Source organism: Arachis hypogaea, chromosome 10 (assembly GCF_003086295.3).
Source record: "Arachis hypogaea cultivar Tifrunner chromosome 10, arahy.Tifrunner.gnm2.J5K5, whole genome shotgun sequence".
NCBI classification, from domain to species: Eukaryota; Viridiplantae; Streptophyta; class Magnoliopsida; order Fabales; family Fabaceae; genus Arachis; species Arachis hypogaea.
In genome coordinates, this window is record NC_092045.1 from 10,414,539 (window position 1) to 10,431,692 (window position 17,154).

General features: G+C 31.8%; 1 protein-coding gene across 1 annotated transcript; it reads left to right on the forward strand.

Annotated features, from left to right (window-relative positions):
• Positions 1 to 10,997: 10,997 nt before the first annotated feature.
• On the forward strand, positions 10,998 to 16,473 carry LOC112715132 (protein PECTIC ARABINOGALACTAN SYNTHESIS-RELATED). The gene is made up of 11 exons (XM_025766889.2): positions 10,998 to 11,778; positions 11,949 to 11,999; positions 12,093 to 12,183; positions 12,730 to 12,806; positions 13,375 to 13,463; positions 13,762 to 13,881; positions 14,343 to 14,459; positions 14,541 to 14,684; positions 14,774 to 14,897; positions 15,005 to 15,196; positions 15,470 to 16,473. Exons 1-11 carry the CDS (start codon positions 11,467 to 11,469, stop codon positions 15,827 to 15,829), a joined length of 1,677 nt encoding a protein of 558 aa, XP_025622674.1. The 5' UTR covers positions 10,998 to 11,466; the 3' UTR covers positions 15,830 to 16,473.
• Positions 16,474 to 17,154: the final 681 nt, after the last annotated feature.

Below are 17,154 nucleotides of genomic sequence, written 5' to 3' on the forward strand. Positions count from 1 at the left end.
AACTATACAGAATATTCAGTCAAGTGTTAGTTATATTCATTTTGTTTAACAAAATATTCTGTTAGTTATAACATTTTTGTTATGGGACTTAATTATAAAATTTAATATGGTATAGATACAGTTAAAAAGACAAAAAAATATGGACTTAATTGAAAATTCAGAGAAATTATAGGAATTGATAGGATAACTAAACCAAAAATTAACTAAACTAAAATTAATAGAAATAAAATAAAAAAAATTAACTAATATGAGTACCAACCTAAGGTTCGAGTGCTCACACAACGTACCACATTATATTTAGTTTGTTGATATCCGAAAAAATTACTTGTGTCATTATAACTTACTAGGACATAAATCTCTCCAAAAGAAAAAAAATTATGTAAAAAATGCTCAAATTGAGAAAATGAGAGGCACCAATTCGTCCCTACATAAGATATATATAGGCACTAAGGATGAGATAGTTATGAACGTATATCGTGATATGCGTTTGCATAATTCTATGTCTTTTTCCATTTATACATGTAATACATGTTCAATGCATTCTTTCTTATCGCGTTTTTTCCGGAGACAAGATATGTGCATAACATACGGAGGATGAGATATATAAAGAAAGGAAAAAAACAAATTTTTGTTGTGATAAGTACGGGAGGATGTCGATTTAATGAATTGTGACTTCTTTCACAATTTTAGGTGGCCAGGTGGCCAACCTTTTCGATATAGAATTTGATTTTATCAAGAGAAGACCATATTTAATTACATCTAAAAGCACAACTTTTATGTGCCTATAAATAGGAGTATGATATAAAGCATATGACACATAACAATAAAATTTTCTCTCTCTTTTTTATATTATTAATACAATTTTCTCTCTTCCTTTATTTCACAAGTATTTTTAAATACTCTTCTCTCTCACTCTTTATATATAATATTAGTAAATATATTAATCATCTTTATTATATTGAGATAGTAATTGTGGTATTAGAGTCTTTTACTTATACTTTTATTTTATGTTTATTTTACGACACGTTATCAGCACGAGACTCTGATCAAATTTTTAGGAAGACTTAGAAAATGACAAGGATATATGATGAGGATGTATGCCTTGCGAATAGTGCAAGTTCGCACACTATTCTCAAAAGTGACATATATTTTACCCATCTGGTGCCAAAAGAAAAATATGTTAATACTATTATTGAGCTAAATTCAAATCATGTGAATTATGGACCAAATTAAAATAAAATAATTTCTTACTTATTCAATACACTTTTTGTATTTATAAATAAATTATTGTCTACTTCAATATATGAAATTTTTATGAATTTTTTATTGCGCAATTCACTTTAACACAAATAAATTAATTTATAAAAATTTAAACTTGAACGCTTGCTATGATTAAACTCAAACTTTAATTTATTTTGTCATATTATTATATAAATATTAAATTCTTTGATTGAACACTTATTTGATTATGAAATGATATTATATATTTCTTTATATTAACAATTAAATTTCAGTTACTACACAAATATTATATTTTAGGTAATTGTATATTTTTTTGTTAAGTTGAAAATTATTATATAATTTTAAGATAATTTAGTTATGTTTATTTTTTTAAAAGTATTGTCATTATTGGAGAGTAACTAATGTTTGTGATAGTATAAAATTAAAAAATAAAAATACAAAATATTAATATTCTGTATTTTTGAAGTATAAATCTTAAAGTAAATATATGTAATTATAATGAATGATTATAATTAAAAGTCTTTATTTTATTTCAATTTGTTCAGGACATGTTTATCTTAAATTTTATTCCTTTATTAATTAGTATTTTTTGTACATTTAATTATCATTAATTTATATAAATCAAAATATATAACTTAAAAAGATAGATACGTGTCTAAAAAATGAAAAAAAATTATTTTTTTTGTTAGTAAAAAATTTATGACACTTTAGTTTTTTTTTTTGGTATCATATCTTATATTTTTATCATAAGTTAGAGGTAAATTATTAAATATAAAGTAGATTTATTACTTGTTACCCTACTTCGAATTCATTAAATTCGATTGAAATGGAGACAACTAAGTAACGTTATTGAGTTTAGGGGATTCAGGTAATTTTAGGGTGATTTTGGTTTATCAACGTAAATTAACCTAATATGTGATATTAGTTTTTGTTATATATATAAAAAAAATGTGACATATTTATGCATTATTTAGATTAGAAGAATTGTAGAGAAATAACATGCTGGGGAAGAAAATGGATGGAAAAATCAATTTTTCATTATTTCTTTCAACAAAGAAATTGAATAAAAAACATAAAAATGTATATAAAGCTCACGTAAATTTTTTCTCTTCAAAGTTGCGAAAGAAACTTATTCAAAAGTGCAAACATGGATAAAAATACAGAGTTACGATTTGAAATATAATTTATATATAATATATAAAACCATTAATATAATTTTTCTCTATTATAATTTTTTCTCTTCTTACTTTTCCTTCCATTCAAGTAAAAGAAATTTTTTCTTCTATTTTCTTTTCATTCATTTTTTTAATCTAAACAACACACAAAAAAATATACTTTTCTTTCCTCTTATTTTTTATTTTATATCCAAACAATAGTTTAGTGTTTATCCATTTATCTTTTATTAATATTGTTATAACAAAGATACATGAAAAATGATATAACCTAAACTTTGATTATCTAAGAATTTATTGAGTGACTAAAATAGCTCCACGTCACGAACCAATGAATGCTAGCAATAAGGATGATCACAAAAACAGCCGAAACGGGTATTTGCAGGAATTACTCGCATTTTGGAACTAGATGGGGACTCTTGAAATCTTCATGATCTGCCATGCGAAAATGGATGGGGACTAGGGGTGGCAAACGGGTCGAAACCTGTCGAGCTGGTCGCATAACCTGCCAAAAAATGCGGATTGGGCTGAAAATTTATGGCCACCAAACTTAAAAATTCCGCCTACCCTGCACCGCCTAATTCACGGGATTTTGCGGGTTTCGGCAGGGCGTGGCAGGCTTTTTTGCTGGGCCAAGCTTTTATTTTGGTAGAGCTATTTTTTTACAAATTTTTATGATGTTATTGATCTACAAAATGATGAAGATGATAATTGAAGAAGTTTTAAATTATATTTTGGATAATATTTGTTTTGCTTTGTACAATTCTGATTTTATTATTTTGTTTCAAAAAAATTGATTTATAATTATATTTATTACATATTTATAATTATAAAGACGTTAATGTGCGTGAATTTAAAAATTATAATTTTTTTATACTTTTAGAAATTATAAATTTATTGAAATTGTTGTGAAATTATATATACTGTTTAATATTTAATGGCTTATAAAAAAAGGAGATCCCGCCAGCCTACCATTAGGCGGGCGGGAGAAAAATTCAGGACCGTCTTACTAGGCGGGGTGGATTTTTGGCGAGACAAGGCGGACTTTCCCATTTGCCACTCCTAATAGGGGAACAGACATAAATACCCGCCCTATGAAACTTATTAAATATATGCGAATATAAAATTATTAATTTATCCTAATTTATATATACGTAAATCCATTTCTTGAATTTAGTAACCCTAATTTCTGCCTCCAATTCAAATTTTTTCTTTTTCTTCCAGACTCATTCTCAGTCTTGATCTCCTCTCTCTCTAACTCACTTTCTCTACCTCTCATTAAGTCCATCACTTCGCTCAGTATCGTCCTAAAAAATTATGTTATGTTATTATGTTGGATTATTTTTTTATGTTTTCTCCTTTTGAAATGTTATTTTTCATAACGAATATGTTATAAATTGTGTTGAATTATATTAAATTGATTATTTTATGATTTATTATATTATGTCTTTTTGTGTTAATTTTTTTAAAAGTTTTCAAAGAATATTCGTAGATACCCGAAGAGATCTACGTTCTCTAAGGGGTAATTAAACAGGAACTTGCAATGACGGAGAAAGAACGAGACATTTTTTAAAAATAGGAATGATGGATGAAAAGTGGGCCCTAAGTCCTCATTACCATATTAATTTATTTTTCAATAGAATAAATTATATATTGAATAACAAAAGTTGTTATCGGTTTCTTTTCACACTAACTAATACTCAACGATGGTGTTTCGATACACTATATTACCAAAAAATATTAATCGATCTAATAACTTTTGTAATGACATAAGTTTATGAATTTGAAAATTTAAAAATTATTTCATAAAATGTGAAGTTTTAATAAGTAATAATGTTGATCATATTGTTTTGATTTCAAGAATGAATACGATAGCAATAAATAAAATTGTTCCAAGTAAATTTCAACAAAGACAAAAATTCATAAGTATTTCTATTAATGAAAAATTAATTTATTTTAAAGACAAATACAATTTTTTTCTATGGATTTCCTAACTTGGCAAGTTGAGAATTAATCCACCACATATTGATGCTCTATTTATTAAGGGTATGTCGCTAACTAATGGATTGTGATACACACAAGGCGAAATTCAAACTCCAAATACTTGCTTAAACGGGCAAATGAGATTACCATTCAATAAATTTAAATTGACTAAAATAAATATTAATTATTTTTAATATTTTTAAGTTATAAAATATTTATAATAATAATTACTATGTATATTTTTTATTTAAATTTTAATAAAAATTTTATATAATTTTATGTATTATCCCGTGTAGGACACGGGAACATACACTAGTTACATCTAAAAGCACAACTTTTATGTGCCTATAAATAGGAGTATGATATAAAGCATATGATACATAACAATAAAATTTTCTCTCTCTTTTTTATATTATTAATACAATTCTCTCTCTTACTTTATTTCACAAGTATTTTTAAATACTCTTCTCTCTCACTCTTTATATATAATATTAGTAAATATATTAATCATTTTTATTATATTGAGATAGTAATTGTGGTACTAGAGTCTTTTACTTATACTTTTATTTTATGTTTATTTTACGACACGTTATCAGCACGAGACTCTGATCAAATTTTTAGGAAGACTTAGAAAATGACAAGGATATATGATGAGGATGTATGCCTTGCGGATAGTGCAAGTTCGCACACTATTCTCAAAAGTGACATATATTTTACCCATCTGGTGCCAAAAGAAAAATATGCTAATACTATTATTGGCTCGGACAATGTGATAGAAGGCTCCGGAAGAGCTATAATTTTGTTTCTTGGAGGAACAAAATTTATAATAAATAATGCACTATTATCTACCAAGTCTCTCAGGAACTTGTTGAGTTTCAAAGATATTCGTCGAAATGGATATCATATTGGGACAATGAATGAGGAAAATCATGAGTACTTATGTATCACAACTCATGATTTAAATAAAAATGTTATATTAGAAAAGTTGTCCTCATTTTCATCTGGGTTATATTATACCAAGATTAGTGCAATTGAATCACATGCCACTGTAAACCAAAAGTTTACTAGCCCAAATGAATTCATAACTTGGTACGACCGATTGGGTCATCCGGGAACAACCATGATACGGAGAATTATTGAAAACTTCCATAGACATTCACTAAAGAACCAGAAGATTCTTAAATCTAGTGAATTTTGTTGTGCTGCATGTTCTCAAGGGAAGTTAATTTTAAGGCCATCACCAGTAAAGATTGAATTTGAGTCCCCTGAATTTCTAGAAAGGATTCAAGGTGACATATGTGGACCTATTCATCCACTATGTGGATCTTTTAGATATTTTATAGTCCTGATAGACGCATCTTCGAGATGGTCACATGTGTGCTTATTGTCTTCTCGCAACCTAGCGTTTGCGAGATTACTGGCTCAAATTATTTGATTAAAAACACAATTTTTAGAAAATCCAATCAAAGTAATTCGTCTTGATAATGCTGGTGAATTTACTTTCACAAGCCTTTGATGCTTATTGTATGGCTAATAGAATAAGTGTTGAACATCCAGTAGCTCATATTCACACACAAAATGGGTTAGCAGAATCACTTATTAAACGCCTCCAATTAATTACTGGACCCTTACTTATGAGAACAAATCTCCCAACTTTAGTTTGGGGGCATGCTATTTTACATGCCACAGCACTTATTCGATTGAGGCCAACGAGTTACCATCAGTTCTCTCCTATGCAATTAGCTTTTGGCCAGCAGGCAAATATTTCCTATTTAAGAATATTTGGGTGTGTGATATATGTTCCCATTGCACCACCTAATCGCACCAAAATGGGACCCCCAAAAAAATTGGGGATATATGTTGGATATGACTCTCCTTCTATAGTGAGGTATCTTGAGATACAAACTAGAGATGTATTTAAAGCCCGATTTATGGATTGTCATTTTGATGAATCAAAATTTTCAACATTAGGGGGAGAGAATAAACTTCCTAAAAAGGAACTTAATTGGAATGCATCATCTTTGATGCATTTGGATCCTCAATCAGGGCAATGTGAACTAGAAGTTCAAAAGATTATACATTTGCAAAGAATAGCAAATGAATTGCCTGATGTATTTTCCGATACAAAGAGGATAACCAAGTCGTATATACCAGCGAAAAATACCCCAATTGGAATTGAGGTCCCAGTTGGACAAATTGCCACCGAAGCAAATAGACGCCAGAAGCGTGGCAGGCTTGTCGGTTCCAAAGACAAAAATCCTCAAAAAAGAAAAGAGGTAAATACTATTCCTGTTGAAAAAGACATAGTAAAGACACCTGCAGTTGTCAAAAATTTTGATATAATTTTAATGCCAGAAGATGTTCAGGTACCTGAAAATTGTGAAAATGACGAGATCTCGATAAATTATGTCTTTACAGGAGAGAAATGGGACCGAAATTAGACAATTGTCAATGAAATATTTGCATATAATGTGGCATTAAATATCATGCATGAAAGTAAGGATCTTGAGCCAAGTTCAGTCGAAGAATGTCGACAAAAGAATGATTGACCAAAATGGAAAGAAGCCATGAAGGCTGAGTTAGACTCACTTACAAAACGTGAAGTCTTTAGACATGTAGTCTGTACACCAGAAGATGTAAAACCTGTTGGATACTGATGGGTATTTGTGAGAAAACAAAATGAGAAAAATGAAGTTGTGCGCTACAAAGCCCGACTCGTGGCACAAGGTTTTTCACAAAGGGCCGATATAGATTATGAAGAAACGTATTCCCCTGTAGTGGATGCGATAACATTGTGTTATTTGGTCAATTTATCTGCATATCATAAATTGCATATGCATTTAATGGATGTGGTAACAGCCTATTTATACGGCTCATTAGATCGGGATATCTATATGAAAGTTTCTGAAGGACTAAAGATGTCTAAACCATCCAATAAATATTTGCAGGGGTTATACTCAGTTAAATTGCAAAGATCTTTATATGGCAATCTGGACGAATGTGGTATAATCGTCTTACTGAGTATCTGGCCAAGAACGGATTCAAGAATGATGATATCTGCTCGTGTATTTTCATAAAGAAAACTTCATCTGGATTCATTATAATTGCTGTGTACGTTGATAATTTAAATATCATTGGAACTTGTGAAGAGATTCCAACAATTATAAAAACTCTAAAAGAAAAGTTTGAGATGAAATATCCTAGAAAGACTAAATTTTGCCTCGACCTGCAGATCGAACATATAAAAATGGGATCTTTATTCATCAAACAACATACACAGAGAATATCTTAAAGAGATTTTATATGGATAAGTCGCATCCATTAAGTACTCCAATGATTGTAAGATATTTAGATGTGGAAAAAGATCAATTTCGTCCTAAGGAAGAAAATGAAGATATTCTTGGTCCTGAAGTACCATATCTTAGTGCCATTGGAGCGCTAATGTATTTTGCTAATAATACGCGACCTAACATATCATTCGCGGTGAATTTACTAGCAATGTATAGTTCCTCTCCAACCAGAAGACATTGGAGTGGAATCAAGCAAATCTTTTGATATCTTCATAGAATAGTTGATATGGGATTGTTTTATCCCTATGGATCCAAGTCATAACTAGTTGGTTATGCAGATGCTGGATACTTGTCTGATCCACACAAAAGAAGATCTCAAACAGGATACCTGTTCACATATCGTGGTACAACTATATCATGGAGGTCCATGAAACAGACGATAGCAGCAACCTCCTCTAATCATGCCGAAATACTAGCGATTCATGAAGCTAGTCGCCAGTGTTTTTGGCTCAGGAGTCTGATCCAATATATTATGTCATTATGTAGACTGATTGGTCATAAGATAGCTCCAACTGTCTTGTTTGAAGATAATACAGCATGCATTGCTCAACTTAAAGGCAGATACATCAAAGGTGATAGAACAAAGCATATTTTTTCCAAATTTTTCTTTACTCATGATCTTTAAAATCAAGGGACAATTGATATCCAACAGATCTGCTCAAGTGACAATTTAGCAGATTTATTCACAAAGTCACTCCCAAAATCCTCCTTTGAAAGATTGGTACATAAGATTCGGATGCGCCGATTTCGAGATATTAAATGATGTCGACAAGAAGGGGAGACTATACTCTTTTTTCCTTTGTCAGGTTTTTTTTCCCATTGAATTTTTCTTGACAAGGTTTTTAATGAGGCAGTCCCCATCACTAAAGGATATTGTACTCTTTTTCCTTCACTAAGGTTTTTTCCCACTGGATTTTTCTTTAGTAAGGTTTTAACGAGGTAATAATCCTAAATGGTCATCCTAAGGGGAGTGTTGTGATAAGCATGGGGGGATGCCCATTTAATGAATTATGACTTCCTTCACAATTTTGGGCGGCCAACCTTTTCGATATAGAATTTGATTTTATCAAGAGAAGACCATATTTAATTACATCTGAAAGCACAACTTTTATATGCCTATAAATAGAAGTATGATATGAAGTATATGACACATAGTAATAAAATCTTCTCTTCCTCTTTTATATTACTAATACAATTCTCTCTCTTACTTTATTTTACAAGTATTTTTAAATACTCTCCTCTCTAACTCTTTATATATAATATTAGTAAATATATTAATCATTTTTATTATATTGAGATAGTAATTGTGGTACTAGAGTCTTCTACTTATACTTTTATTTTATGTTTATTTTACAACAATTTTTTGAATCCTTATCTATGTTCATGAATACAATACTTACTTTGTTTATTTAAAAAAGCGATAAACTACAAAAATAGACTTAAACTATTTTGTGTGTGCTTGAATTACAGTTTGTAAATGGGAGTTTATATAAAATTGATTTTGCAAACTTGATTTTGATGAAAAGTAAGTTTGTATTGAAGTGATTTATGTTTGGTTATCTTTATATCAAAATGGATTATAGTAAAATAAATATTGTTTGAATTACACTATTCAAAATCACTTTTAAATGAAAAATTACTAAAATAGACATCAACTTAAATAAATTTTTTTTATATTATCCAGTTATTTTAATTTAGATATTTGAATAATTTTATTAATTAATTTATAATAAAATTAATATTTATTTATTAAAATAAAAAATAACATATAAAAATTAGCAAAATATATTTTATATTAAAAATAAAAAATATGAATTATATATATAAGAGTATTTAATCAAATATATTACATTTTTTCAAATTTTAAATATTAACGTGAAAATGTTAATTTAGTATTTTTTTACATCGTATTTTTGTTTTAATACTCTTAATAAATTTATTTTTAATATTATTTTGGAATCCAACGTTCATGATTTTATTAATACCTATGATAAATTTTTTATTTTTATCTTTTTTTAATGGAATCATAATTTATATTATAAAAAACTTACAATAAAAAATTGTATATACCAGAATTATAATTATATAAAAAAATACTAAAAATAATAAAATTAAATATTTATCCTGGTAGAAATGAAAACAAATCTAAAAGTTTTTGATGATGTTATAGTATATTTTTAGTTCTTTTAGTACTCTTTTTTAGTGCCTATAGTTTTTTACTATTATTATTATTTATGGTTAATTTTTTGTTTAATTTACTTTACCTAATGTGATCAATAAATCATATTATAAAAAGATAATAACAAATATAATATACAAAAATCACAATTATAAGAGTGTATAATGTCAAATAAAAATTTAACAAAAAATAAAAATAATAAATAATAGAAAAAAAGAGTTCATATAAGAAGAAATAATAAGAATTTCAGAAATAATACAATAACATGTTGAAGGATAAAATTGGTAAAGTAAAAATAGATGTTTAGTGTAAATGGCTAAAAGCCCATTAGTGAAATGCAGAAGCTATAAATTGTTGTTTTTGACAAACTTGGGTTTGACATCAAAATCACTTCTGCGTTTACTAAATCAAAAGTTAGCCAAACAAAAAATTGAAACTTTCAGTAAGTTTAAACGTGTTTTTTTTTCTTCGAACGGGTTTGTCAAACACACGCTTTATTGTTAATAAATTTTTTCTAAATTTTGTTATCGATAAAGATGTCATCAAATTATTAAAAATTTTAACCAACTTGGGTTGGTCGAGTGGTCAGCTCACTCGTCCGCTTAAGCAAGTGTCGGAAGTTCGAATCCCGCCTTGTACATGCAGCAACCCATTGGCCAGCGGCAGACCCTTAAATGGAGCTCAGATCCGCGACGGATTAGTCCTTAACCTGTCGGGTTGGGAGATACCGTTTGGGTAAACAAAAAAAAATATTAAAAATTTTGTCAATGAGCTATAATTCAATGGTATAATCTCATATTCATTTAGAGGTCACATATTTGAGTTTACTTATCTTTGATTAAAAAAAATTATGACAAAAATACATATTAGTAAATGTGAACTAAGATTTTTATATTAATGAAAAATAGTAATATAACAAAATAAACTTTTTATATGACAAGTGAAATTTTAATATTGACAAGTTAACACCATAATATTTTTTGGTTAATAAAAAATATCTCTAAATACAATTAAATTTTTTTGAAACGTTTTTAAATTATTTAAAAATATTTCCTGTCTCCTTCAAACTCAAGGATACAGTTGTACGAGCCTATAGAATTCAAGTAAGGTCGTTATTTAAAAATATTTTATCGATAAACAAAATTCAATAACATTTTTGAGGAGCTTCGGGTACAATTTTTATGGGTTACAAAAAAATTCCCATGTCCTTTACTCCTTAAAAAAACAAATGCAGGACTGTTGGTTGCTGTTTTTACATTGATGCCCACACACGATACAGGTATTACCGAGACGCCCTTGCTCCTTGGACAATTGAAACAATTTAAGAATTAAGACCGCACAGGCAAAACACGATTTGGATCTGAATTCACTCCACAAGCACGCAGTATGGACTATGGACTCTAACACAAGACAACATTGCCTCGGTGCTTCCCTCTGAAGAAGTAGGTAACACTAATAATTACCAGTATTCAGTACAGTGTAGAGAGAGAGACAGTCCGACCATCTATCGAAATTCCCAATAATCAAATCGGGTCGGGTAATGGCGGAGCTGAGACACCAAGCCTCCTTCGGCCCTCGCGCAACCTCTCCGATGAAGCGCGATGCCGATTCATCACCTCTTATTCCCTCCGCCACCGCCGACCACCATCACCACCACCTTCCCGACGACGACGAGGAACGCGACCGCCACTCCCTCAAGGACCGGTATCGTCCCCTACAGTATCTCTCTTCCTTCTTCGGCGATGACCCTAGGGTTCCCAATCCTCTCCATTCCCCAAGGATCTCATTCTTCTGCACCTTGCTTCTAATCCTCGTTGGCCTTCTCTCCCTCTTCTCAATCGTCAACAAATTGGTCAGTTTCCCTCTCAGATTTCAACACATTGTGTTTCTCTTTTTCTCTCTGATTCCGCGATGATCGATTCGTTTTTTTAAAAATAATTTGAGTAAATAGTAGCTGAGCTGGTTCTTATTGTTGATATTCGGCTTTGAATTTTCTTTTTTTATTTTTTTTTATGATTGTAGAATGCTCCTTACTTGTGTAAAAAGGATGGGATTACACTTCACTGCCCTCACGTAAGTTATCATGAACCATCATATTAAATGATTCGTTTTTTCTGTCTCTTTCTGTTACGTGGATTCTCACAGCTTCTGTGGTACTGGTTTCAGGTGAAAGAATCGCCGTCTCTGTGGGAAAATCCTTTATCGTCCACGACGTCTTGGAAGCCTTGTGCTGAGCGCAGGGATGGTGTTATAGAAGGTCCCCTTTCTTCTTCTTCTCTTCTTCTTCTTAAAAAACCTGATTCCGATATTTATATGTGCATTGACCATCTCATTAGCATTGCAAGTCAGAGAAATTTAATGCAATTTTCATTTGTATGAAGCATCAGCAGACTTTCAGCAATAACTATAACTAGAATCACAAAAAGGATAATTGGATCAATATGTGATGAGATTTTGTTTGTTATCACTTATCACTGGTGTGCAAATTTTTTGTTTATGAAGTGAATTGATCTGTCAACAATTCTTTTTTTATATTTTTGTGTGTTTGTGTGTGTGATGCTCTCGCTGTTCTTTAGGAAGAAAGAGTAATATTTGCTGAATCCTTGAATTGGAACTTTATAACACAGGAGTTATCTATATTTGTAGTCTATGTTCCATGGAGTACTCAGCATTTTAACTTGTTTCTTAATATAGTGTTGCTTATTTATTGCATATATGTTACACTGGTATATATTCATATTAGTGCAATGGGTGTTGGTTTATTTTCATTGCAATTTAATCTTGCTTTGACACCTCTATGTAGAGCTTCCTCCTGAAAATGAAACAAATGGGTACATATTCATCCATGCTGAAGGTGGTCTAAACCAACAAAGAATTGCGGTATGGACTAAGTTGTTTAAGTTGTGATGCAATATATTCTACATTGTTTTCTTCTTCCAAAATTCACCATGACTTATTTCATTTTATTATTTACACCTTTTTGTTTCCATTGCCTCTATTATCTAGTATGGTCTAGTACTAGTAGAGAGTTCTTTTTACAGCTATTTGTCAAATATGTGAACCTACACTTCTTTAACCTGTTTGAGAGGAATAAAATCAAAGAAAACTGTAAGATAAGGACAATATCTATTTTCTATTTTGCATACTTGTTGATTTTTATGGTGCAATTTATTTATAGAATCAATTGCAGAGTTTGATATGACAATATGAATTCTGGATATTCATGCCCAAGTGATAATCAAAGATCATCAGAGACTCTTTAAACTAGTAGTGTGGCACTAATGTTTCCAATTTAATGGACTTGCAAAACAACTAGAATTTGCGTTTATAGTTGGTTTTACTGATATGTGATGCTGATTTATTGTCTTGTACATTGTAATTAGCTATATGTAAAAAGTTTTAGAATTATTTATCAATGATTTACTTTGGCTCATATTTCAAAACGCAGATATGCAATGCCGTGGCTGTGGCCAAAATAATGAATGCCACACTTATTTTGCCTGTTTTGAAGCAAGACCAGATTTGGAAAGACCAAACGTGAGATCTCTTTTCCAAATGTATTCTTATGGTGTTTTAATAAGTTTAGTTGTCACTATCGATTTGCCAAGCATGTGTTTGTACATGTATGTGTCACCAATATCATATTTCTTCATTCTGAAAATTAAATAGATTTTAATTACTAAAACTCAGGCCACTCTTTTGTGAGTTGTGACTGCTTGTTGTATTTCTGTCCTTCCTCACTAGTTTTGTTGTTTTTTGTATTTTTAAAAAGTTGTCTAAGAAATTTTTAGATGGTCCTCACCATGGACCATGATGACACTTTTTTTTCTTGCAGGAAATTTGAAGACATTTTTGATGTGGATCACTTCATAGATTACCTGAAATATGATGTTCGTATAGTCCGTGATATCCCAGAATGGTTTACTGATAAGACAGAGCTATTCAGTAGTATAAGGTTTGATAGATTTCTTTTCTTTCTTGAGTCTGTTAAATATTAAAATCCCAAGTTGCTATTTAAGAAAGGTGTGCATATGTAAACAGCCAATATCACTTTGTCACTATGGTTTCTGTTTTGATCGTAGACTTATTGGCATAAAAAAATTGGTTTAGATGCTGGCCTTATGGCCAAATAATGCTATGGGTGGACTCTTTCATTAAGCATATCTTAATTAAGTTGATAATAGTTTTGGCTGGAGGAGGGATGTGATGTGTTCATGTATGGATGTAGAATACCCCCCCCCCCCCTTTTTTTGTCTTTTGTCTTTTTGTTAAACTGTTTATTTTTTTTAGCTGTAGGAAACATTAACCAATGATGCATGCCAAACTAGATTGTTCTGTGTCTTGGCATGAATTGTTGATGCCTTGGTGGTTGGTGGCGATTTGTTTGACTAACATAAAAGTTGTGTTGTCTTTCAGGAGGACTGTAAAGAACATTCCAAAATATGCGCCTGCACAATTTTACATTGACAATGTTTTGCCTCGAGTCAAGGAGAAAAGGATTATGGCTCTAAAACCTTTTGTTGATAGGCTGGGGTAGGCTGTGGATGATTTATATGCTAGACACCACTATTTTATATGTAATTCATGTTGTCACTGTCATTGTTGTTATTTCAGATATGACAATGTTCCTCCAGAAATCAACAAGTTGAGATGTAGGGTTAATTATCATGCTCTGAAATTTCTCCCTGATATAGAGCAAATGGCTGATTTACTGGCCTCAAGGATGAGAAACCGAACTGGTAGTTCAAATCCTTATATGTATGTATCGTTTGTGATCAAGATCCTCTTGTAGCTGAATTTGGGTGCATTTGTTGTATCAGTGATATAACAGTTTAAAACATGAGCAGGGCTCTGCATCTTCGATTTGAGAAAGGAATGGTAGGCCTATCGTTCTGTGATTTTGTGGGGACAAGAGAAGAGAAAGCTAAAATGGCAGAATACAGACAAAAGGAGTGGCCTCGACGGTATAAGGTGCAGTACTAGTATTTCTTTTTCCTTTTCATAAGTAAATATCGAAATAAGAACCAAGAACTTTCTGTTGGAGCATAATGTTCACACTGCGTTTTATGAAAATGCAGAATGGTTCCCACTTATGGCAATTGGCTCTACAGAAGCGAAAGGAGGGACGGTGTCCTCTAGAGCCTGGAGAAGTGGCCGTTATACTTCGTGCTATGGGCTATCCAAAGGAAACACAAATTTATGTCGCTTCTGGACAAGTTTATGGTGGACAGAATCGGATGGCTCCGCTGAGGAATATGTTTCCTAATCTGGTAAAGACCTCTTAACTATTATGTGAATTAAAAACAATGACCATGGTACTGCCTTGGAGTTCAAAAATGTTTTGGATTCTTGATATTTTTGTTTGTTAATGTTTTAGAGATGTTACATGGGATTCTAGTCTGTAATGAGGCTATCAAGATAGGATGCATTGTTCTTGTTCTATATAAACTTGTTTGATATAACTGAGCTAATATATCAAATTTTTTCCTCTATAGTTTCACATTTGGATACAATATGATAGTACTTTCCACTTTTGTTAACAGGTTACAAAGGAGGAGTTGGCAACTAAAGAGGAGTTGGATGGTTTTAGAAAGCATGTGACGAGCCTTGCAGCTCTTGACTTCCTGGTATGCCTGAAGTCAGATGTGTTTGTGATGACCCATGGAGGCAACTTTGCTAAGCTGATCATTGGCGCTCGTAGATACATGGGTCACCGTCTAAAATCAATCAAGCCTGACAAAGGATTAATGTCCAAGTCTTTTGGGGATCCATACATGGGTTGGGCTACCTTTGTTGAAGATGTGGTCGTTACTCATCAAACGCGGACAGGATTGCCGGAAGAAACTTTCCCCAACTATGACCTCTGGGAGAACCCCTTGACTCCTTGCATGTGCAAAGCCTGATTACACCGACTTCCCTATATACACTTTACACTCTCAGACTTCACTCAAAGATGCATTTGCAAGGAATATACCATCTAAGTTATGAGTTCTATCCACAGGGTAAGCGTGAGAATCTGATCTGGTGTTAATTAATTCACGCCGAGGTGGGAGGGAAAGTAATTGAAATTGAGTGAAGATAATGGCTTGCAGGACCCGAGACTCGACTCAGCTGTTGGTTGTCCTCTAGGTGTTATATTCGCCCGTACACCGGTATGATGGTTTCTTTTTCTTTTTGTCTAACATGCACATGACCCCCTCCCCTCTCTTGTCATCCTCGAAAGAAATTGATATTCTTTGTACTAACAGAAGAATGTGTACATCATTAGTGAATTATACATGTTGCCAAGTTTCTGTATTCTTATGGTGTATCACGAGCCCGCTGCTGTAAAATTTGGCAAATGGAACACCAAATTACCTCTACTTTGTGAATCTTTGGGGTGTTTGTCACGACTCCCGAGAAAGTACTGTAGTTCTTCTAAATTAGAGCAAGAAATTTTAAAAGAGAGTATACTTACTCTAAAAATAAATTACGAAATTCGTAATTTATATATATTTATATGTATTACCTTATATATTATTTTATATAATTTTTATATTTTAATTTATATTCTATACAAATAATTAATGTCATGAACGAATTTGGCCATGGTATCCGATCATAGGAAATTTATTTCTAACAAGTCTGGAAACAAATTTCATAAAATGATATGGATAGAGTCTCCTATGCTCCTTGGATATTACTTGTTACGATGGGTAACCGGAGATTAATGGACTGGACTGTATTAGCCGGCCCGATCGTCAGCGAATTTTAGCCTCAGAGCAGGTCGGTGCGCTGGAGCCTCCTTCCGACTTGTGTTCGTGGGTGAATGGGGGGTGGTACCTGCAAAGACACTCCGATGCCTAAGTTAGCAAGGGTGTGAGCAGGTCTAAAATGTATTGGGCTTAGAGATACCTGAAGAGTGTCAGTGTATTTATAGTGGTGAGCCAATAACCACCGCTGAAGTAGTGCCACCCTTTTAGGGTGATAACTGTCCCTTTATCTTAGGGAGGTTAAGATATGGCTCCTGGAAGTGGTTAGAGAGATTTTAGGGGCAGTTACTCATTTGGATTGATGTTGATCTGCCAACTATTCTCCGTCCCGACTTCTTTGGAGCGAATCGTAGTCAAGACCGACTTCTCAGTACGAAGGTTGGTGCTCAGCAAGGCTCAATCATTTGGACTAGGCCTTTCGTTTGGACCTGGGCCTTTATTATTGGGCCAGGGTATGAACAGTGCCCCCTACTCGA